Raw genomic sequence first — 24,374 nt, 5'->3', positions numbered from 1 at the left:
TTTAAACCACTAGTCCCACGCCCACATATAAAAGGCAAAAGATCTACGAACGAAGGGTTGCTTAGTCGACAATGACCGCGCCTCTTTATCAAGAGGTCACATTTTTTACGCCCCTTGTGGTACAATACCCACCCCCTAATATACAGTTTCCAAAAAAAAAAAAAAAAAAAAAAAATGGCAAGAGATTAGGGGTGTAAATGGACCAAATTTGGATCAGATGGTGGTATATCTATATCCACATCCTATTATATTCGGACGGATTCGAATAATATCCTATCGGTTTTCGGACGGATTCTGTCGGATTCGAATGATAATCGGATAGTTATTTTCTTAAGTAGATTCTTCTAAACAGACATGAATATAGATTGAATACAATTTTTCAACTACCTGTTTATATCCTTACCTTTTTATTTTTGAGGGCTAGGTTTGAAATTTAAGAATTTAACAAACTTTGGTAACTATTTTAGTAAAAAATCTAGAAAAATAATCACATATTATAGGCAAAAATTATAAAAATAAGAATAATAAATATAAATAAATAACTTAATCGGATAATTTTATTGTACGGATAATATTCAGTAAGAAAGTGTATACCATATCCGCATCATATTAATAATCGGGGATTCAGATATCCTTTAATGGATGCGGATGCAAAATCAGAAGCAAATTTCAGTTATCCATTTACACCTCTACAAGAGATCTGTACCCATATTTACACATTACCCATGGTTACCCCCCAAAAAAGAGAAGATATTACCCATCAGGATAGCTGATCTGGATTCCTGTACCCGTAACAAATGCTGTGTGACTGGAATGGTTACGTCCTCGTCTGACGAGGTGGTTCGTTTCAAGAGTTTCCTTGATATAAATCAGATCACCCCATATCCATTAGGTTCTCTTTGACGGACAGAAGCATGGCTGGTTTCCTGGTTTTGCTTCCTGCCTTCTTTTCAGCCGTTATCGCTCTGTCGGGAACTACACCTCTAGAGTCTCAAGTGGGCTCTGCAAGTATCTGTGGAGATCACAACAATGATATTACCTGCGAATTGCAGCAGATGAAGCTTAAGATCTCGCATTTGGGTGATTGTTCATGTTAACCTACCTTTTAGTACCTTGGATTTTGTTTCCTCATTCATTGCCTCTGATGATTCTAATTCGATGTTTGAATTGTATTAATTCTACATGATTGGGTTGAGCTTGGATTTTCTTTGGTTTCAACTTTCAATTTTGCTTCAAGGCGTTGCTTGAGGAAGCACGTACATGAAACCATTAGAAAATTGAGAGATGATTTAACTGCGACTTCAACAGTTCAACCCGCCTCATACTTTATTTTCCATACATTGCTATATCTTCTAGTTCTGGATATTTTCCATACATTGCTTTATCTTCTAGTTCTGGACACTTCTAGTTAAGTTATTTGTGGTCAGCCGTTTATTCATTGTTAGTTCGAAGGGTAGAATTAAATCCTGATTCGCCAAGAAATTTCAAATGAGAGGAGCTTGAGTTTTGCTGATTACGGTGCTTATATGTGTGTTATATTCCTGCCCTTACCTAGTTGGGGAAGACATGAAATCAGTTTCATGCTATACTCTATGAAATGTCAGGGTGTTCTTTTTTTCTTCGATCTTCTTTCTTCAGATGCATATGAACTTCTACATTCAGGGTTTGTATGCTGAGATTTATTGTTTGTTTCTTATGGGATATGGTAGTGAAGTAGTCCATGAGTGGTTTGTATGAATTATAGTTGTGAAATGTAGGAAAGACTGATTCAACAAATGAAAAGGAAACATTGCACTACATGCGTTTTTGTTGTAATTTTCGTAATTTATTTGAAAATTCAAGCAATTTGTTTTTCTAAAGGTTAGGTCTTGTCCTAAAAGACACATAAATGGCCAATAGGTGTCTTTGCTAACAAACATGCCTTAAGGGAAGAGATATAACCTTTGTTGTTATTCTTGCGCGAATTTTTTTTAGAAGCATTGGTTTTTTTTTAAATTGTGTCATAGAAAACGGATTGGTGAATGTAGCTTTATGTATCCCTTAGTCCATCAATTACGGGATGCACCGTCTATGATGGAGGGGTTGACTGATCTTGGGGGTGAAAACGCACTTAGACCCGTGTACACTATTCGGGGTGTTTAAATACCTTAAAGAAAGTGTCATTACCGGCACGCTTCAACTCCGTCAATTTTCATTTATCAAGATGGATGTACGTAACGAAGCTTTCGAAAAGGAGTTTGTTCATGCCATTTGAATCAAGATAAGTTTTCTAATTCTTCTTTATTTGTCTTATATGATTGCCCTGTGGTAATATATTTCCAACAAATTTAAGGTATTTAAAATGATCGTATAAGACTTGGGTTTCCATTGAAATAATTGGTACGTGTTGTTAAATCATATTAACAGGCGGTGCAAATTTCAGTAAGGCAAATACTGTTATGATCGGGCCTTTCTTTTACAAAATTACTTTTAAGAGTTTCTAGCAGGATTACAACTTTTCTTGTTTAGTTTCAGTGGCTTCAGGGTTCTATATGTTCGTCTTTATCGAGTCCATTAGTACAGACTTTTCTTTACCCCAGATCTTTGCTTGAATTTATAATTCATGAAAACCTATGATTCGGCGGCGTCTGCCTTGAAGATACACATAGGTGTGCATGGCTCATAGGATTGAGATCATGGTTCTGGAATTATTGTTGGACTTTGAACTGGTTCATCCAGAAGACCATGAAAACATATTCGTTTGGACTTTGCCATATTTAACTATCCTAGGGGATTCATGATCTTTCTTATGGTCTTATATATAAATATATATAAGTTTTACAAGGCAAGATCTATGGGTTACATTAGTTTCTGATTGTGAATTTTAAATGAATGTACCAGAGGTTATTGTGGAGGAGAATGTACGCTAGTATGCATTGCAGTGGGTTTTGTTGGTTCAGAACCTGTATTAAACTAGGTTTACTTGTGAACTGAAAGTTTGGTGTTTTCTAAGGCACCATTGGACTGACTGAATGAACTGTTAGACTGGTTCTTATTGACATACTAGGTGCCCTGAACCTATTAGTTTACTTAAGTTCATCCAGTGGGTTTACCTTCCTACGGCCTTCCTATTAAGCATCAATTCCCCTGATGACTTACCTGTTAAGATTGGTAAAGAATAAAGTGTTTGTGAATGATGCAAAACTAATTTCAGAAACCACTGATTATGGAAAGCCACATGGGAGGTGAGTTATCTCCTTTGGAGCCACAAGAACTTTGATTCTTGTTAATAACGGCAACACGCCAATGATAGTGTGGATGCTTCGAGTATTGATACATCTAGTGAAATAGTGGATGGTGACCAGATTCTGTTTTACTACCCCAATATCAATCATGCCTGAATCTGAGTCTAATTGATTTCTAGATCATTGTTCAATCTGATGTTTTGTGTTCAGACTTATTTCATCACCATACCCATTGTTTGACCTGCAATTGCAAAACCAACTCCATTAGAATACTTTGGTTTTGTCATTTGACTACTGTATTATATCTGGATCAGATCTTATTTTAGCTACTGGTCGTTAAGGGACTCATGCATAGATTAAATTTGCTGCAATCCACCCTGTTGAGGTAACAATGGATAGGAAACCTAGATCATAGAATGAATTGCTTCCTGATGATGTATTAGTTAGTTAATATATGTGTTGCTTGGAGCATGGTGAATTAATACCAGTTTCTCTTGTTTCAAAAAAAGATGAGAATCTGTTTGTATTGGTAATTGGTTCATCCGATATAGTAATAGCATATAGATAACAAGAAAATGTGGAGAGAGAAAGAGCAGTCATGAGTCTTCCTTCTCTCTCACCTGTGCAGTTCCTCTTGGTTTTCTCTTTCCTAATGTTGGAAAAAAGGCATCTTGTTCGGTTGGAACTTGAAATCACATTGAACCTTCTAAAGTCTTAAATTTGCATACCAGATTTTGGATTCTTATCTCAATTGAATCAGGATGGATGCAAAATCAGTGCTTAGAGATCAAGACAACAGAATTTACAAAGGATTCAAGCAACAATGTATTGAGTGACATTTTGCTCCTTTAAAATGCGTTTTTCTTGATCAAACCAGCCAGATGGATAAGCAGAGTTCTACCTTGGATTAGAATGCCTAGAAAATCTATAGTTGCTATTGCAAAGATGGAATAAGAGTTTCTCTGCTGCAGATTTTAATTAATTGATCCATTAAAGAAAGTGGGTACTCAGTGTACATGTCTACCACCGAGGAGACCATATATGGATAAGAGAGGTCTTCACCATATCCAATAGTTTGTAACAGGAGAGATGATGGCATAGAGATGGAACCCAAATATGAAAGGATCCGGTGTCTCACAGACTATTATTTATGATGCAATACATTAGGAGAGCCATGATGTGATGAGAATTTTTGAAAATAATATATAAATATATATATATATATACTGTGCCGAGCCTTTGATGGCTCCTATGCTTGTTCAAAATGCTCTTGAAATCCCAGATGTGGAACACTGGAGCCCAAGTTGTTGTACACTTGCTTCGGGAGGATGTGTTTGCTGATGATTATAGAGCAAGGGCCTTTGAGATGAGCATGCATGCATTGTTTACATCCAAAAGTAGTCCAGATCAGAAGCCCAGTGATGATTGTCATTAATTTTCACCTAAGGGGATCTTTGTGCGTTCTTAAAAAGAATGAATCATTAAAGCCCATAACAACAACAAAATTGGCTCTTGATATTTCGTGATTTCCCTGAGTTTTAGAACAACAAAATGGGACACAACAGCTGGATTGAAAAGCATTGAAACAGCTCAGGTAAGAACATATTACCTAAATATATTTTACTGGTTCTTTTATTGGGTTCTTCACTAGGTTGGCCACCAAGGACTACTCACCCAATGAGAGAGAACAATCTCAGCATGAAAGAAGTTTTTTTCAATATTTGATTGAGAGAAAAATGCTCAGTCATACAAAGTTGGCTAGAAAAGTTAAAACTGGTGGTAAACTGGGCTGTGAAGTCATTTCCTAATCATGGAATCTAGCTACTTATCCGTTGGGATTCCGGTGTGATATGAAATCTATATAGGAGAATACTGTGGCAATTTTCTCAATGGTGTTGCATCCCTGCAACTTTAGTTCCAACGTTGGAAGGCTTGTGTAGGTTTTTACAAGGCTCACATTCGTGTTGGATTATGAGCCTAAGGCTCTTACTCTTGCTCGTGAGCACGGTCTTGCTGCATTGTCATTGATCTACATAAAATATATGAGAACTTGGAACAAATGTGTCAAACATTTATGTCTTACAAATCTTCTAAGTGAACCTAATTTGTTTGGGTTATGTTAAATCCAAAGTTGGTTAGGCCTAGGTGGCTATTAATGACAGAGTAAAACACATGTAGTTCTATCACGTGGTTATGATTTTACCCTCAAACAACATAACAATGGTATATGACCATTGAATTTTATATGTGATAAAACTAAATTGGGGGGGGGGGGGTTATGTTTATTATTTTTACATGTTGTGTCTTTTCAAGAGACAAGTTCAGTATAGTGATTGGTTTTACTTGAAAAAAGAAAAATGGCATATGTTTCATGTGCATTTGGGAACAATCTTGAATTTAAGATGATATGTAAAGACTTGTGGTGGGGAATGATTTTTGAGTTAAAAATATAAGTTCTACCAAATATCATCAACTAGATATGCCTTTCTAATAAGGTTGGAAACCACAAATAGCTAGCATGTGAAAACTTGTGTTGATAAGTGATTATATAAGTTCCTGTTTCATGTGCATTTGGGAACAATCTTGAATTGAAGATGATATGTAAAAACTTGTGGTGGGGAATGATTTTTGAGTTAAAAATATAAGTTCTACCAAATATCATCAACTAGATATGCCTTTCTAATAAGGTTGGAAACCCCAAATAGCTAGCATGTGAAAACATGTGTTGATAAGTGATTATATAAGTTCCTACTTAGTGTATGGCTTTATAAGTTTAACAAATTCAAAACCACAAGGCTAGAGGAAAAAATGAAAGATACATGATGGATCATTGGAATAAGCATTTACATTGAAGGTAAATGATGTGATCAATAGAGAAAGTAAGACATTGAGTCTTAGAAGTATGTATCTACAAGTGAAAGGGACATATGTCTAGTGAGGCTGATGAGATAGCGCTATTACTTTGTAGTCAGTCTGACTATAAGTTGTGTCAAGCCTCAAATCACTAATGTGATGTCATTTAGAGGAATAAACTATGAAAGCCTATCTAAGTTCATGTGATGGACACCCAACCTATGTGAAGTGGTTTCAATTCTGAATTCGGTTCAAAGGGTAAACAACGAAGTCGTGGGATGACCTAAGGAGTACTACTACGTTTATTTCAATATTAAGGTAAAGTAGTACCACCACAAGGAAAGAGGTTGAGCAAGAGGTTCTTAATTAGTGGAAGCCTACAAAATGTGGGGGTGTGTTAATTGTGGTGCACATTGGCTAACCTAAGTGGATGTAGGAAATAAGGTCAATTTCTTATGAGAATTATATAGGCAAATTCTCTAGACATCCATGAAACTGAGATTTGGGACATGGCCTATTCTCTTTTAGAGGAAAAATGTCCGAAAGAATAAAATTTATAAAAGGGCTTATCACGTAAAGTCGACTGATAGGATATGGCTGAAGAACTTGTCAGCTATGCATTGAGGAAAGGTTCAAGAAGTCTGACTTCACCCGTACTCTGTAGCAAGGTTCATTAGACCTAGTATAGGTTCAAGTCCGAAAGACACCTATAACGACGTGTCCTATTGTGTCTAATATGTTCACCAGTTTAGTATTATTTTGTTTTCCCAAAATTTTTGAATTTTGTGGGGGATTGTTGTAATTTTCGTAATTTATTTGAAAACTCAAACAATTTGTTTTTCTAAAGGTTGGGTCTTTTCCTAAAAGACACTTTAATGGCCAATAGGTGTCTTTCCTAACAAACATGCCTTAAGGGAAGAGATATAACCTTTGGAGACAACCTTCGTTGGTGTCTTTTGCTCTCCTATATAAAAGTGGGAGGGGTTTGTTATTCTTGCGCGAATATTTTTTTAGAAGCATTGGTTTTTTTTAAATTGTGTCATAGAAAACGGATTGGTGAATGTAGCTTTACGGATCCCTTAGTCCATCAATTACGGGGTGCACCATCTATGATGGAGGGGTTGACTGATCTTGGGGGTGAAAACGCACTCACACCCATGTGCACTATTCGGGGCATTTAAATACCTTAAAGAAAGTGCCATTGGCATGTTTCAACTCCGTCAATTTTCATTTATCAAGATGGATGTACGTAACGAAGCTTTCGAAAAGGAGTTTGTTCATGCCATTTGAATCAAGATAAGTTTTATAATTCTGCTTTATTTGTCTTATACGATTGCCTTGTGGTAATATATTTCCAACAGTTTTGAAGTATGTATATAATATAGTTTTGGCTCAGATATGTGTGTTCAGAATACATGTTCTTAAACTGTGTTGGCACACATAAATATTATATAAATGGTGTGTAAAAGTTGAAAACAAGAAACTTCATAGCTTCTCTTTTAAATCAAGAAAAAATGTCCTGTTTAATTGAAAAGCCCGCTAAAGACTTGGAGGACCCAAGATAGGTTCTAACTTTGTTCAAATACAAATATAGGGACATTCTTTTTCAATTCTGTTTCCTCTTTCTTGTAATGAAGAAAATGTCTCCCCTGTACTGCTTTTGGCTGTCCGTTTAGTCAGGGTTTGCCCTACGTTTGGAAACATTCTTCGAATTGATGTGATTTTAGAAATTCCTTGTGGGTTAGTCATTATGTGATTCAGTTTTGCTTTTGGTAATTAATGTAATTAAAAGAATTTACTAGTGGATTATCAAGGTAGTTTCATGAAGAGAAGCAGAGCCCCTTAGGCTTTTGATTCTTTCACCAAAAAAGTGATTAAAGTGATTAAAGTGATTAAAGTGATAACTTTTCAAGTCCTTTTTCATTTTTTTTTCATATCTTTGTCTCACATTTCTTATTTGTTTGTGTGAGTTTTACACGTAGATTTTGCTTATCTGTGTGATTTTCTAACAATATAATGCAGAGTCCACGGTGGAGAAAAGTATTGAAAACTTGAATGCGAAGAACCTTCATCTTACAGAACAAGAGAAACTAATTGAAGAGATGGAACATAAGATCCATTCTCTACAAACTGTCATCACCAGCATGAAGGTCCGATGTTGTTACAAAGATTTTACTTGTGGGTTCTGTGCGTCATTGCATGCTACATATACCTTACCTTTCTTTTCCGATGCAAATTTTGTAGCTGTTCTTTGAACATGGTGATGCACAAGCAAATTTGGACACATTCTAAAACTACAAATTAGTGTCTCCTTAACTCTGTAACTGGGGGTTTTGTATTTGATTAGTTCTTTTTCTGGATACAGTCGGTAGATATGCTTTTCTTTTAGTTCAATGGATATAAACAACAGTAGTTTTGTCATGTTCAAAAAAATGAGTTAAAAGATGAAGGCCCATCAATGCAAACATTCTTCGAATATTTTCCATATTCTACAATTTTTTTCCTGTATTCCAGGCCTGTCTTCCATATTACTGGTGTCTTTCCTTCATCATCTGGGCATGGGATACCTTGGGCGACAGCTCAATAACAAACTAAATAGCCATGTAAATTGGCTGCTTTTCTGATTCATAACTAGGCCATATTCTTAAATAGATTTTGCATCTGATACTGTCATTCCTTCGGTGTTGGGGTCAGTTCTTGGCAATGTCTGCAAAACCTTTAGGATAATTACTTCCCCATAACTGTGTAACCACACATAAAGGTGACAAATGTGGAATTCCTCATAGTCTTATACCTTACAGCTGAACTACAGCTTTAGCTGCTCTTCCTTGCACATCCTTGATCCAATATCCTATCATGAGAGAAAAATTATAGTCTTGCCTATAAGAATGCTTCAAACCTGACACCTCTCTCCCCAGAATACTTGCTTTATTCTGTGTCTTATCCTCTTATTATTGTTCCCATAAGGTTAAGGTTTACACTTTTTCTTCAAATATGGGTACTCTTGAAATCTGTTTAATACTTTATTGTGTTCGTTGTTTAGGTTCATCCCTTGGTCTCTGTATATAATTCTCACAAGTTAAAACAATGTATGCGGCGCCATTGCTAGTTAAAAGATACTTCATTTTGCACCTATTTGTTAAATATATCGTGGAGTAATAATTTTGCACAAATGCTTTAAAATTGCAACTAATTATCAGCTCTATTTGTGTATGTCCATCGTCTGGTAAATATTCTTCTTGAGAAGTTTCCAGGAATTAATGTTCCGATAACCACGACAGGAATTGTTTCCAAATATTTTCACTACTGAAATGTTAGTTTTTGTATTTTTGAGTTTTCTGATGTTACATGATTGAACATGGAACTGTTGATTGTCTGAAACTCTGGGTAAGATTAGTTGATACATCACAAGGAATAAAGAGTCCATCATATTTCTTCCAACTAAGTGGGGGTCTCATATAATTCTGCTGAATGAATAGATAAGTAACAAAAGCTATGAATCCATATGTGAAGCTAAATTTACTATTTGATTTAGTATTTCTTTCCTGTTGATGCTTTCTGGCACTATTTAATTTCTGGTCAAATCACAGGGTGATTCATCTAATGCTGAGGAAAAGATTAATGCACTAGAAGAGAAGGTTTGTTTTTATTTTAATTTGTATTTTCAGTGAGGAAATTTTATTCCTTGCTTACTAAATTGAACTAATTTGAAGAACATATTAGAGGATGCTTAGGTGCAACTTCTCTGGGATGAATCAAGAAAGAACAATTTTAATCTCCATATTTTGGAATCTAAAGCACAAGATGCTGAGAAAAGATTACAAGTGGTCGCCTCACAAGTTGAAAAGGTTGGTTGTCTGGCTCATCCTTGTGTCCTACTTTCAAAATGAATCTAGTTGCAGATAGTCATTTTTTAGTGTTTGGGATGATTGTTCCACCTTTCTTGCTGAACTGAAGAAGACTTATGTCAATTTAGCATTATGCCCAAGGGAATGCCAAACATTCATTATTTAGAAGTTCATAAAGCGTTACTGTGAAGTACTGTTTCTAGCCTCAGCAATTAATCACCCTAGTATATTGAGATCTCTTTGAGACAGACAGATCTCTTTCCATGGACTAGGTGATTTTAGATATATTGAAGGAACTCAACACACACTTCCTTTCCATGGATTTGATGATTTAATGGAATTCAGGAGAACTTGAGAATAATCATAAGTTATATTTGTGTGCAATTTATTTTTCCATTATGTATGTGCTGGAACCAGAACTAGAACAGACAATACCTACACAAGAGAAAGGGAAGAAGGAAGGAGAAAAGGAAGCGGAGGGGAGAGAAGAGAGAAGAACAGAACAACGAAAGTCAGTCTTGCCCTGATTAGTTGCAAATAGAGTCATTATTTATAAGAAAAGAAAGAATGGGAGTTAAAAAAATCTCCCTGGACTGATAAATACTCATTCATAAGCCCTTAAAACTGAAAGAGGATCACAATAACCCCCTACATATGGTATTACATGACTCTTCCCCCACAAGCTGGAACATAAATATCACTGATGCCTTACTTGGGGAAGTATTCTTAGTAGTTATCATTTTCATTCTTTTATTCCTTCTTCCAGATGAGAGATATTGTAACAGAACAGTGGATCCAGATCCAGCAACTTGAGCAGGCACTTCAGATTGCAGTTAGTATAATCTCACTGACACATTATAATGATACACATAAATAGATACTGAACTAAACAAGTCGACTGCTATAATCCCTTGCTAACCTCTTAGATGGTTTCTCTGTTTTTTAGGTGAGGAATTTGAAGGTGCAAAGAAAAGCAAACTCCAAATGCACATTCTTGAAGGTGATACTTGATACTTGAGTGCAGTATAATGCTTGTTCCTATCTTGTTAGGTGTATATGTTGCCATAATCTGGTGATTGCAGCAGCTTGCTTTTTGGATAGTATTCATACCACTTGACTTGTAGTGGTTGGAAGGAAGTCAGTTTTCCCTTACCTCTCTAAGCATTGGCTTGTGTGTTGAAACTGAATCTTTCAACTCACTTGCTATTTTAGATTACTACTAAGCATGCTTCAGAGAGCTCCATTCTTGTAGCAGTTACATAGATAAGGAAACTTGTTTATTCTGTTTTTATTGGTGTTGACAAACATTATTACGTTATTTTGTAACTCTATCACATTCTGATAAAAATTGCATTAATGGCCATAATTAGAGTAATTATTTTCTCTAGAGGGCTTTATTAGATCCATGGTGGGAGATCTCGCGAGATATCTCGTTTTTTCACCTTGGCGAGACGAGATGGAGGTCGAGATCCGCGAGTTGGGATATCTCGCTCGAGATCTCACCATATCTTGGCAAAACTCGCCATATCTTGCCATATCTCGCTATATCTCGCTATATCTCGCCATATCTTGCCATATCTCACCCTGGATATCGCTGGAACTCTCAATTTTTGCCTTTTTTTTGTAGATTTTTGCTGAATTTTCACTTGCAACTACTCTTAGCACATCTACAACAAGGAAGATCAATCATTTTCTACTTGTCTTATGAATTTATGATTTAATGACTTATATAGAACTTCTAATGGTTGTATAATTATTTTATTCTTGAAAATTGAGATTGTGATACTCATATGGATGGAATTTTGATAACATTTAAGTTAGTTGATGCATTTGATATACTTGCTTTTCATTTATATGCTTTAAAGGTTCTATATTATATGTTGTATAACATTGCATTCCCTAATCCTACTACATTTCGGCTTCACACTATGGGTAGACTTAGAAATCATACATAGGGTTGTTTCTGACAAATCCAAGGCCACCAACGTGTTCAAAAGGCCTTAAATAAGCTAAATACCAAGTTTCCACCCAATTGGGACCCTAAAACCCACCGAGATGGGCTACCAAGTTGACGCCAAAAAATTGTATATCTCGACTGAGATCTCACCGAGATGGTCGAGATCTCTCTTTTTCAAGGTGGTGAGATCTCTCTCGAGAGCGATCTCTCGAGAGCGAGATCTTCTACCATGATTAGATCTAAAACTACAATTGATACTTGATGCTGCTTACAGTTCTTTAACAATTTCTGCCCAAAATATTTTCAGGTTCTGCATCGATATTCATTTGCTCAGGAGTCCCTCTTGAGTTCCTACACATCTCAGGCCTTGCTTCAGTTGAAAAAAACCATTTCAGCTGCTAAAAAGTTTCATCATGAGGTATGTATAGAAGTCTTATTTCTTTTTAATCATCATGGAGCAAGCTGTTGTGATGTGATCTGAAGATCTGTTATTAAGTTTAAGGTCACATTCCGTTCTCTTCTTCTTTAGCCTTGTGGTGTGGAAGCTGGGCAGAACCAAACTAGCTTCATTTGGTCCTACTGGACCAGGTCAAATCAGGCTAATCAGCCAGCTGGTCTCCTAGATGAGCCATAAAGAGGCAAATATGCTGTTCACACTTCACACAAACAGTGAAACCGCCCTTATTTTGCCTTTAAATGAATAATACTAGAAGATCTTGCACGGCCCAAAGCCAGAACATGTGAAGATTTTTAGAAGGGTCAATTATGTCTATGTATGAGGGAATTATATAGTAGTGTCCCAAACTGCTTTAAAATTATTTCTATTTTTGAAGCTGACATTCAATTTATTTCTCAAACCTATGCTTCATGATAGAATAATCGCATTGAAGTAGTCGTCACTTTTTATGAGGAAAGCTATGATAGGAACCCTAGGACTTTGGGAGGTTGCCACATGGAGGAGAGAGAGAGAGAGAGAGAGAGAGAGAGTGGAGTTATCAACCAACTACTGATTGATGGACTATAAAAGTGGGGAAATAGGTGAGAAGAGGGGATGGGGGCATTTGTTGTGTGAGTTACGGCAGCCTCAGGCTGAGGGCTCCATTCAGTGCGGGGGTGACTGGCGCCACTAAAGCCAAAAGATCTTCTGTAATTCCTCTATTTGATATTGAATTTCATAGGCAATTTGAGGGATCTTATGAAGCTATAACAATGACTCATTTCTCCTAGTAATGTTTGTCTGGAGAACAACATGCTAATTTATTTACTTCAGCAATTGCTAGAGAGAATTATTGGGCATAATCAATCATATTCTCCCACTTGAAGGGGCAGAGTCAGAATTACCAGTTTAGTATTTTGTTTCTCATTGGTTTTGGTTTATTTGCCTGTTTCTTATTTTTCTAGTATTTCGCTTAACTCATATATAGAATGAAGAGGGAGCTCCATTACTAGCCTGAGAAACCCCGAGGCCACACAATCACGTCAATGCTTATTTCTTCTTCTTCCTCTCATTTTTTCCTTATGTATTGCTTACACAAATAATCTAGTAGGGCTTGAACCGGGTTAGGCCTCAATCACTGAAACTGCAGGTTATGAAGGATCTCATGATGCTTCTCAAGAAATCTTTGAAGACATTTATGGGAACAGTGTTTAAATCTTTACCTGCTATTAGTTACCTAATTCATCAAATTTTCAAATTGTGAAGTTTGGAAGACTGATGTAGATATATGTTCCACTTCTTATGATCTTTACAGAACTTTTAATTTTTTTTGCGGTACCCTGTTTGAAATAGGAATACTTCAAATGCCATTTAAAATACTAATAAGTGATGATACCATGAATGGTTGGACATTATCAACTGTGGTTAGGATCAGATTAGTCAACATTATCAGCAATACAATGCTACAACACTCTCTATTCTGTTGATGATGTTGCTTAGTTTCTATATCACAACTTATTCTGGCTCTTCTCTTATCCAACAGCATTGAAGACTTACTTATCTTTCTCAGTCAGAAAATTGTCGCAGTTGCCAATGCAGGGTTGGTTGAGTGGTAAAAAATCCATACTTCTCAGTGAAGAGGTCTTGGGTTCGACCCTTGCGGACGGCATTACATTTCCAGTATTAAAAAAAGCACTAGTACCAAAAAAAAAAAAAAAAAAAAAAAAAATTTGTCGCAGTTGATGCATTGCTCTCTCTCTCTAACCAACCTATCCAGGCAAACTTAAGTAATGTACAGCCAAACCAGTAATTTTTTAGTTACTGATCACTGATGGTCCCAAACCCCCCCCCTTCCCTTCCCCCCCCCCCCAGAGAGAGAGAGAGAGAGAGAGAGAGGGTGCACCTACTTTTCCCAGATCAACTGGTTAGGGCTGTAGCTTTAGGTAAACCATTAGTTTTGATGCTTTAATAGACTAGCATGTGTAATAGAACGACAGTTCTTGATGTAATCCGGCCCAGCCCCTCCCCCCACCCCCCAAGATCCACAAAAAAAGCCCATGGAGGCCCCAAATCGGGCCCAAAACAAAAACAGCACCTGGGCTTGTGGCAACCAAGGCAAGCCGAATGCCCATAGGGGTATTTTGGTCATTTCCCCCTCTCTTTTGGGGTCCTAATGGGTGTTATTGGATGCAAAATACTGTTAGGAGTTTGGATCTACAATTATTTTTTAAATTGAGTCATTGGTTGTTAAGTTACAACCATGGTTGTCAAGGCAGCAAGGTGACCAAAGCAGTTGAGTCAAATTTTTTCAATACAACTATTTTTAGACTGATAAATTTCTATTATAAGCTAAACAAACATTCAAGAATCAAAGAACACAAACATAAGTTCATCTCATCAAGCATCATAACATATGACTATGAACTATATCAAATTATAAGTATGAAAATGAAAGTAGTAATTTTACATTTTTACTTACCTCTATGATAGTATGATGCCAAATAAATGATTCATTGATTCTCAATTCCGAAATGACTAACTATTAAGTTCATATACGGCTTTATAGAATAAAAATTTGATTTAAAAAAAATCAAGAAAAAATATTATTATGTACAAAATACAGAAAAATGGCATTTTGGGGTCTCGGTGGCAATAAGGCACACAAGGTGACAAAGTGGTAGCAATTTGGATAAAAAGTGGTTGAAAAACTGCATGTCAACAAAGTGGTGGTAAATAAGGGGGTTGAAAAACCGCCTTACCGCCGCGCCTAGGCAGCCGCTTTGAAAACCATGGTTAGTCTAGTTAGGATTTAATTGGAATCCTTTTATTGGATCTAGTATGTTAGTAAGGTCCTTGATATACTTTCATTTTTTTGAGTTTGGTTTTGTTTTGGTTAAGTCAGTGAAGAGTTTCAGTTTGGGTAGGAGTCCCAATTAGAGAGGGATTCCCTTAGTTAGAATCCACTCCTCACAAGGATTCTAGATCTACTTTTATTTTACAGTTGGATCATTCCTCGATGAGTTATGATAGAATCCTTGCTGGAGTGAGAGTCCTTTCAAGTAAGAGTTCCAATTGGAATCCAATTTTCAAGTAGGATGCCTTCTCAAAGTTGGTTGCTTATTCTGCAAGTTTTTTAGTTTGGGAACTCTTGCTTAAGAGTCTTTTTCTAGTTTAGAGAGTTAAGTCTAGCTGTAATAGGGAATTCTAATCCAAATTGGATCCCCTAAGTTGAGTACTAGTTGGTTTTTTGAGTCCTACTTTAATCTTCCTTCAATGTAAGACTATAGATAGAGCCACCTCCTTGTGTAACAAATGAGTTCTGATGAATAAAATTTGACTTGAAGGAAGACTTGAGAGAAGTCGTGGGTTTCCCAAGGTGGGAGGCTGCGGCTGAATTGTGCTGCTGTTTTCTGCAATTTCAGAAGTTCTTCTCTAAAGCATGTGGCACTTCTACTTGGTGATCCTTTTCAGTTATTTTCAAGTACAACCCTTCTACAAGTAAGTGCAGATATTCCCCTACCCTTAGCCATCCTCCAAAACCCTAAAACCATAACCTTAATACCCCTTCTCTCTTTTTCTTGAATTTTTTGGACTTTTTCTTAGACCTAATATTCAAGGTCAAATCTATGGCAATTTAACTGTTAGATATGTCCCAAACTTTAGGAGCATCATTCCCATAAACTTAATGACCTGCTCTCCTAGTTTCAGCCCAATAGAACTAAGCGCTAACCCTAACCAAGAGTCCTAAGCCAAGCAGGAATCCTAATTTTAACCATAGCCTTAAGGGATTATTTCTGAAATTGTAAAACAACAAAATCAGAGTTAGTTCTAGCCTAACCAAGCCATTGATTCATTCCATACTTAACCCTAGAAGCCTTAAAACATGCAAACACTAACTTGTGAAAATTCTACACTTACATCTCTGTTAAAACAGAAGACTTCTCAACTGGAAGAAATATGGTGTGATGAGAAGGACGTGCGAGATCTACTTTCACCCCGGAACCACAATACGTGGCCAATAACTTATGTTCCGCTTTTGGTACATATAGTAGGAAATATGAAGTGTATAAACATTAAGGAGTCTAGTCAGCCTGCACTCCAGCAGTGGCTCAACTATTTGGCATACATATCCTCCGTAAATTTATCAGAAAACATTAGTAGTAATAGATACTACTAAACTTTGTAGCTGTTAACAATAAGTAATAGCAAGTTTTTCTTTAGTACCAAAAAAAAAACAAAAAACAGAAGACTTCTCATTAAATTCCAGCCCTAGACCTAACCTCGCTGAACCCTAAACCCCTTCCCAATCAACCCTAGACTACCCTAAACTTAACCGTAAGACTTGGGCTTCAAATTAGCCCATCTGTAGGTATTTGGAGTTTCATTTGCTGCTGTGCTGTGAAACTTTGGCCTAAACAGCAAGGTTTTAACCCAATTAGTGCTGCTGGTTCAAGTAAAGAGGATCCTGAAGACTGCCCAGACCCTGGATTGCTTCAGTTCTCATATCATATCTGAGGACGTTGACACAAGCTTGTAGTGATGAACAATGAATCATATTCTGAAGGCTAGTTTGATCCAAAATAGGAGGTGAAGTAAAAAAGATACGCTGCAAAGCAAACATTTCAAGTCCTTAGTGGGAGAGAGTGATGGAATTTCACAACCTCATGACTTCCGAATGACGTCCATCAAACCTAGAAAGTTGGATGGTCATATGTTTCTTCTTTGCATATTATTCAACTCTCCTGTCATTGGTTCCAATTGATCCTGCAGAGACTATTGGCACTCTGAGATCACCAAAGTTGGATCTTCTGGGAGTATTATAATTAAAGCAGCTGTTGCTCATGTCATTATGAGATAGAGAATGTTTTGTTTCAAAGTTTTTAAATTCAGAGTGCAAAATGTGAAGTTGCTGCTCGCCAAATTTCATAAGCTATCATTGTTCTTTTTTTTGGGAATTAGCTGCAAGGCTATGTTAAACAAGAGATGGAAAGGAATAAATTCACAGCGATTCTTGCTAATGAGGAGGTTGTATTTTTCGTGGTATGTTTTTGTATCTGTTGTGATTTAATGCTGATCTTTTTCAAGTTCTCCATTTTGGTTGGACAATTGTTTTCTGTTTATTTTCTTCATAGTTCTAATTGTGCTTTCTCTGTTTATTTCAGGCTTCTGCTATAATTGTTTTCCCTATAATGGGTGCTTGGACCTGGCTGTCATCATGCTTCAGTTGAGCAGGATTCATTCCTGTACCCTTTGAGAAAAAGGCCATATTGTTCAAAATTTCATAGGTTGGAAGATCAATTCAATTGCTAGTAAAATAGTACCAGCCAACTCTAGCTGAATTGAACTGTCAGGTTGGTAAATCAAATTGTTGTGGGTGTTTTGTGGGCGTGGGTTGGAAGGGTGGTATATTCTGGATTTTCACATTGCATGAAACATTCATCAATCTGGCAATCGTGACCTTGACAGTAACTTAAGAAAATTGGTTTGATTCCCAGGGTAGCTATAGCTACTGGTTGAGGTTTGACAAGCTAGTGATCTTGATAAGAAAATCCATTCAATGTATTTGCATTGCCACTTATATTTTTAGCATCCTTTGTTTTCAGTGAGGTTTTAATAGATTCTTTTGATGTGGGAAAATGGGGTTTAAATTGTCTACGTCTTGAAGCCTTGTGCTTTTTGTCCTTCCGGCCGCTGGATGAGGACCATGAATTTTTAAAATCCAACCAAATAACTATTCCCTGAGCTGTGCATGGACACAACCACAGAGGGATCAATGCTATGGAAGTTGGAACCATCGTGAAGGTTGATAGAATGAGGCCTTTGTCTTAGACACACGTTCATCATTGAAAATAAAACATGCTTTGTGCATCCCTGATAATCGTGGCAAATTAAGTTATACAATAACAACAACAAGAAGCCTTGTCTGGGGGTTGATTACATGGATCCTTCCCACCTAATCTATTTTGTTTAAGGTTATGTTAGATATAAGGCTTAAGCTATACATCTTCTTTCTAACCACTTTGTTAAAAGTCATTTTAGGTATATACCTATTTCTTTTAATTCCTTTAATTTAGATTGCATTTCTTCTTTATACTGGGTTATTTACAAGCCTTCCTGAATGTACCAATGTCGCTTTAAACGATTTTTTCGTAGTTTATCACTTATTGGAACTACTCCCAAAAATAGCTCTAGTATGATACCAATACCAGTTATGTGTAGCAGTGTGTGTTGAATGTGAGATGATGGTCCCACTTTCATATCATGGGCAACACTGATAATTTTCAACACAATTCATAAATTTGTATGTGTTTTGTTTTTTGAACTGATGTATTTGGGCTAGTTTACGTGAAGGGGGAGCTTTAACATGGAGAAAATTAAATCAGGATTGAAATGAAACAAACACTGGTTTGTAAAAAAAAAAAAAAAGAAAGAAAATAAAAGAAAACACAAACTTGAATCATCTAATAAATGATAATTGAACTAGCTAGTGTTATGGGGTGGTTCAGATCTATACCCAGTTGGTTCACCAACAAGTGGAAACATTAGGTGTTGTCATTCAACCATAGATATGACGCATGTAGATTTTTCAATACAAGCACCGAAATTCAATAACTAACATTGAACAACCACCTACTACCCACATGGACCATTGGAGGAAATTCTTATCTTAGTTGGAGTTGTTGTCTAAAAAAAATTTTTTTAACAAATGTTAAGTGAAGATCTTCACCAACACTAGTTCCCTCTTGGAATAAATTCATCCCTTACCAATTTGGGTTCTTTTTTGAATATTACATCCCTTGTTTTTACTAATAAGATTTTCACTTTTTTTCTTTATTTACAAAAGCAACAAAAGAGGGGTTCATGTACAATTCCAGAACTAGATGATTCATCTTTTGAGGAAATTTATCAACCTCACAAAATTAAGGAAACCCATTCAAGCCATTGATAACGCAACAACTCATGCAAATTGCAGAAAATTGAAGCAAGCTAAGGAGACTCTCCGCTAATCACGCTTCAAAGGAAATCTTCCTCTTTCTACTTTAGAAGGGAAAAGGGAAAGGCAAAGATAATAGAAGATTGGAGAAGAAGTGGAATTGAAAAAGGACAAGCTGGGGATTCTGAAGGTCAAGTACGCCAGGAATCAGGTTGACTGGCCATAGCAATTATCCAATCTCTATAAGGAAAAGTGTAGTTGACAAAATACAATTAGATCTTTCAATTTAGGGTTAGGTCTTGCATCATTTATATATATAACCAACACAAATTTATAACATATTTTAGGGTTTTATTCTATTATTATCCTCCAATCCAACTCGATACACATAAAAATAAACATCACCAAAGGATTATTCAATTAACAATGATCAACACTTTTTAGTGAAGCAATCATAAGTTGAACTCTCCTAGGTGATAGATTTGAATTATATACATAAAAGCTATCTAGAAAATGTAACCAAGGTACATATAAGTCGACTCAAACAGTCAACATAATTTTGCTTGGGAGCAGCATTGCTCCCAATAGTCAAAGCCAAATTCAATTTGGGGTCTAGATTTGCTCTGAACCCCAAATTGAATCTGAACCATGTGCTACTCTGCTCTTAAGCATGATCCGAATAGTGTGACTTCAATGCTGTGCATTTAATGCGCAACATGCGAAGCCGACGGTCAAGATTGAAATCTGGACCGAAATTTTGATCTCGACCGTCTATTTCGGTGTGTATAATAAGCAAAATGGAAAGTCGAGATCAAAATCTCATCTCGGTTGAGATTTTGATCTCGACCGTTGGCTTCACAGTGCTGTACATTTAATGCACAGCACTGAAGTGAAGCTCCAATCCGAGAGAGTTTGAGATCAGTGACTTGTCAACAAACTCAACAACTGCTACTAATGGATTAATGGAAGCTTCCTTAATTTCACGATGGACTGGAATCTGGATAACAAGAGAGATGAAAAGAAGAGATTTCTTATTTTTCAAAAGCCAATAGAGAGGTTCACCCTTTTGACCAAGTGTGTTATGAGTAGGAAAAGGTTAGGTTGTTTGTTTCTCATCTATCGACAAACAGAAGAAGAAAGCACATGTTGCGTGCCCTAAAATCAAAATGCCATGATTTCCATGACCCACCCTTCTTTTCTTTCCACAATCCCCGCATAATTAGCCGCACCTCACTTCTTTTCATTTCTTTCTTTCTTTTTTTCTTCCTTTGGTTTTAGGGTTTTAGTTTCCCAGCTTTACTTCCCCCCTCCCATGTACTCACCCTTGACTTACTCAACCCTCTTGCTTTCACTTCTCCACCTAACCTAATAAGACATTCCCATTTGAGTTCCATTTTTGGCGCTATAAAACTTAGCTCAAATTAGTGCTGAGATCATGGAAAATGTTCTAATAGTCCTTTAAAATAATTAACAGATGAGATGACAAGAAAGAAACAAAACAGCATTTGCTACATGTCGATAATTCATTGTTGAGATCCTCTATTTTGAGGATACAGAAAAACATTACCTTCATGCACTTCTCTATTACACATTTGAGAAAAAAATTTAACTTGTTACGACTCAGAGGTGGCGTCCACCTGAATGTATAAGTGGATCGAGATCATCTCCCCGTGAAGGAAGAATTATGTGTTCACCTAACATTTCTTTATCACACATTAAAGATAAGACCCACATACAACTTGGTAGAGATTCTTTCTTTGACTTAATATATCATTATTTAAATATGAACTTCACTCTATTGTGTAATAAAAAAACGTCAGAGGAGCACACACTTCTTTCTAACGAAAAAAAATATTTACTTCAAATATATGGTGGAGCATGAAAATAGTCCAATCCTCTACCATAAGTGATAGAAAATGTGCCCTTCGTAATTAATGGCATCGTAGAGACGATACCCAATCAAGTGTCTTCCGGGGTAAGTGAAAAAAAATTATAGAGAAGGTTTCTCTTTTGAACTGCCCTACTACGGGGTGGGTCCACACTAAAAAACTATTCTTGTTTTCTCTTTTCAAACCCCATGGATAAGAAGGGAGAAGAGTAGTCTTCATTTTCTCTATAAAAAGGGACTCTATAGCTCTCCTTCCCTCAACACTCAAGAGCAACACAAACCATAGTCTTTCACTTTCTAAACCCACCCATCACTCATGGCTTCCCCTGCTAGAAGCCTTTCTTTTCTCTTCCTTCTCCTCCTCATCTCCTCCCTCCAAATTCATGCTAGGGATAGCAAATTCTTTAGCAAGGTCACCCGTGACAACAACAGCAGCATCAACGACAACAGCAACAACAACAATGCTGCAGCCAAAGAGACTGAAGAAGTTTCATATACCCAAAAGGAGGAAGAGCCAAGCTTCACACCACAGAACAGCAATGGCTTTGGCCTTTATGGCCATGCTTCAGAGAAGGTCTCACCCAACTCTGTCAATTTCCCCGAGAAGGCCCAAACCCAACAATACACTCATGAAAACTATGAGCAGCAGAGTTTCTATACTGGCTACCCCACCAACAACTACAGGTCCGGCACCAAACAACAAGGCATGACCAGTGAGAATGAGGTGCAGCAACAAGGCATGAGTGACACCAGGTTCTTGGAGAATGGAAAGTACTACTACAATACCAACAAGGAGGATCAAAATGGATATGCCTCTTACAAGGGTTTTGAGTCCAGTAAAGGTCGAAGTGGTTACAACAGTGTTCCTAGTCCTCCTAGTTATGAGAACACTAATGAGTTCTCGAACTCTTATGGAACTGGAGGTTATAAAAGCTTTAAGAACACTAATGAGTTCACCAACTCCTTGGGTAAGGAAGAACTCACCGGTGGCTACAATGCTGGTTACAATGGTGGATACAGGAAGACTGATGATCAGTTCACCAACTCCTTGGGTAAGGAAGAATTCATTGGTGGCTACAATGCGGGTTACAATGGTGGATACAGGAAGACTGATGACCAGTTCACCAATTACAAGAGAAATGGAGGCTACAATGGTGTTAATAAGAACACTTTTGGGTTCCAGAACCAAGATGAGTTCCAACAGAATCAGGAGGAGTTTATCCCATGAACTGTTGTCCATGCATGATCATCTACGGTACTGCAATTGATAATTGGAAAGATTCTTAGTGTGCTTTTCTTTAAAATACTGGGTTTTGTCTTATCACTGTTCAATGATAAATTATGGTTTGTATTTGGCTTCTTTGAAGTAGAAAATATACTAAGTGAATAGAGATGTAACTGTCTTCTTCTGTGTAGTCATTGTGGTTGCGTTTGCTTTAAGCTAGTTTTGGATATTAAAGCAAAGAGGATCTATGAAATTATTGTAGAGAAAATAAGATGTCACATCTTGTGACCAACTATCCCTCTCCAGCTGGTCATTGTTATGATAAGAAATTAAGTATCTAATGTTGTCAATTTTCAGTCATGAACACTGATTAAGATTATATTTTGGCTCTTAGAGATAAATTAGTATGATGTTTGCTTACTGTCATATAAATTGTCATAAAAGAGGAGCCATGAGAAGGGTTCCAACCAGGGTCTACATCAATCTTGCCACAATCCATGGGAAAAAGAAAAAGTATACCCTGCTACAGTCAACATTGTGGCATCATATTCCATTCTTAAATAAGGTAGGTGGGTCCATCATCACCAAACCCTAACTTGACTATTTCAAATGCTTTATAAAAGAGAAAAATTTATAATGGATGAGCATTTAAAGTTCATTATGTGAAGAAGACTCCAAAGGGGGTTAATCTCACTTCTCAGTTATCACCATCAATACAGTGACCATGTATAGCTACACTAAGAATCATCTCATCATTGTGGAACTTCTAATGGGTAAAACACCCCAATGAGAAGGGAACACCACCCATTAACTTAGAGGATGGGTCCTTCAGTATGTAGCTTCTATTCATCATTGTAGAACATTTAATGGGTTGGCCACTTCTAAAAAGTTAACCTAAGAGGAAGGGAACCCACATGTTGAATTCTCTTGATTGAATGAATAAGATCTGTAGTGGGTAATGGGCAAGTTGTCTCTGTAGTCATTACTGGTGTGTTTGCCTTTTTTCTTGTTGATGGTTTTGATGCCACCTTATCACGGGTGCACCTATGGTCCAAAAGCATGAAGGGATGAAGCAACCAAATAATTACACAACCACTAAAGTTGTTGGGTTTGCAAGATTAGAAATGTTAAAGAGCACATTGGGATTCTATGGATTTGAAAAAGCTCCTTGTGCAGGGGCCATGCATGCTTCCCCACAGAGAATGCCGACTCTAGATTTAAAGTTTCTTATCATTGAGGGTTTGTCATTCAAGAACCATTTTAAGTATGGTTTTGCGTCTAATGGCAAACAAGATGATTAGGGGTAGCTTACCTTATATTCGGGCCATCCTGTATGCGGCTCTTTAGCCTATTAATTCTACTAAGATATAGTTTTGAAGATGTTTTAGTGGACTAATCCTATTGAGTCTGTAAGTTCTTTTTTTTGGTTGGGGGTGGGAGAGGTCTTAGTTTAGAAATACAGTTCTCTATTCAATAGCATCCACATTTATGAAACCTCGGTAAGTTCAATTTTGAGCTTTAGTTTTCTAATATATTTTGAGTGTAACTTACATCCAGTGCCATAAAAATACATTTTCCTTCAAATGCTCTATATTTTATGCTCAATCTATTGTTGAGAGTAAATAACAATATTTTGCAAATGTGTTATAACGGTTTGATAATAGGTTGGTAATGGTCTCAAAATTGCCCCCAACTTGAACTGCACCAAATCAAACCCGAACTGAAATCATTGTTTTGCAAATGGGCTGTGTTTGGGCTTAGTGTTTTTCAGCCTAAAACCGCCCAAAAGCACACCGTTGACACCCCTATTTATGGAATATAGAAACCAAAATTCCCTTGTAGAGAATCCTCGGCCTCTTAATTGCCATGTGATGAAAAAGTTCTAATCATAACATGTTATTCCCAGGTTGACACCGAGAGGGGGGTGAATCAGTGTCTTCTAAAATTCTCTTTGATGTGACCCTTCTTTAAGCTCAAGACAAGGTTGGTCAAGATAATCTTGTAGTTAT

At 36.8% G+C, this 24,374-nt stretch overlaps 2 protein-coding genes across 3 annotated transcripts; both read left to right on the top strand.

The window, feature by feature from the left end:
• Window positions 1-786: 786 nt before the first annotated feature.
• LOC149004912 (myosin heavy chain-like protein) lies at window positions 787-18,233 on the top strand. 2 transcript variants are annotated; one of them, XM_089168065.1, is made up of 9 exons: window positions 787-1,080; window positions 8,100-8,227; window positions 9,668-9,715; window positions 9,812-9,925; window positions 10,692-10,757; window positions 10,872-10,925; window positions 12,190-12,300; window positions 17,278-17,358; window positions 17,481-18,228. In XM_089168065.1, the coding sequence occupies exons 1-9, from the start codon at window positions 915-917 to the stop codon at window positions 17,544-17,546; spliced, it is 834 nt and encodes a 277-aa protein (XP_089024191.1). In that variant the 5' UTR covers window positions 787-914; the 3' UTR covers window positions 17,547-18,228. The 2 variants fall into 2 exon arrangements, with proteins under 2 accessions (XP_089024191.1, XP_089024192.1); XM_089168066.1 differs by lacking the exon at window positions 10,692-10,757 and having other exon boundaries at window positions 17,481-18,233.
• Window positions 18,234-21,382: 3,149 nt separating this feature from the next.
• LOC149004911 (uncharacterized) lies at window positions 21,383-22,559 on the top strand. Its single transcript, XM_089135505.1, has one exon. The coding sequence runs from the start codon at window positions 21,457-21,459 to the stop codon at window positions 22,366-22,368; it is 912 nt and encodes a 303-aa protein (XP_088991631.1). The 5' UTR covers window positions 21,383-21,456; the 3' UTR covers window positions 22,369-22,559.
• Window positions 22,560-24,374: the final 1,815 nt, after the last annotated feature.

Source organism: Hakea prostrata, chromosome 9 (assembly GCF_041222555.1).
Source record: "Hakea prostrata isolate BN-2017 chromosome 9, UWA_Hpros_2, whole genome shotgun sequence".
Lineage (NCBI taxonomy): Eukaryota > Viridiplantae > Streptophyta > Magnoliopsida > Proteales > Proteaceae > Hakea > Hakea prostrata.
This window is presented reverse-complemented; position numbering and strand designations above follow the sequence as displayed.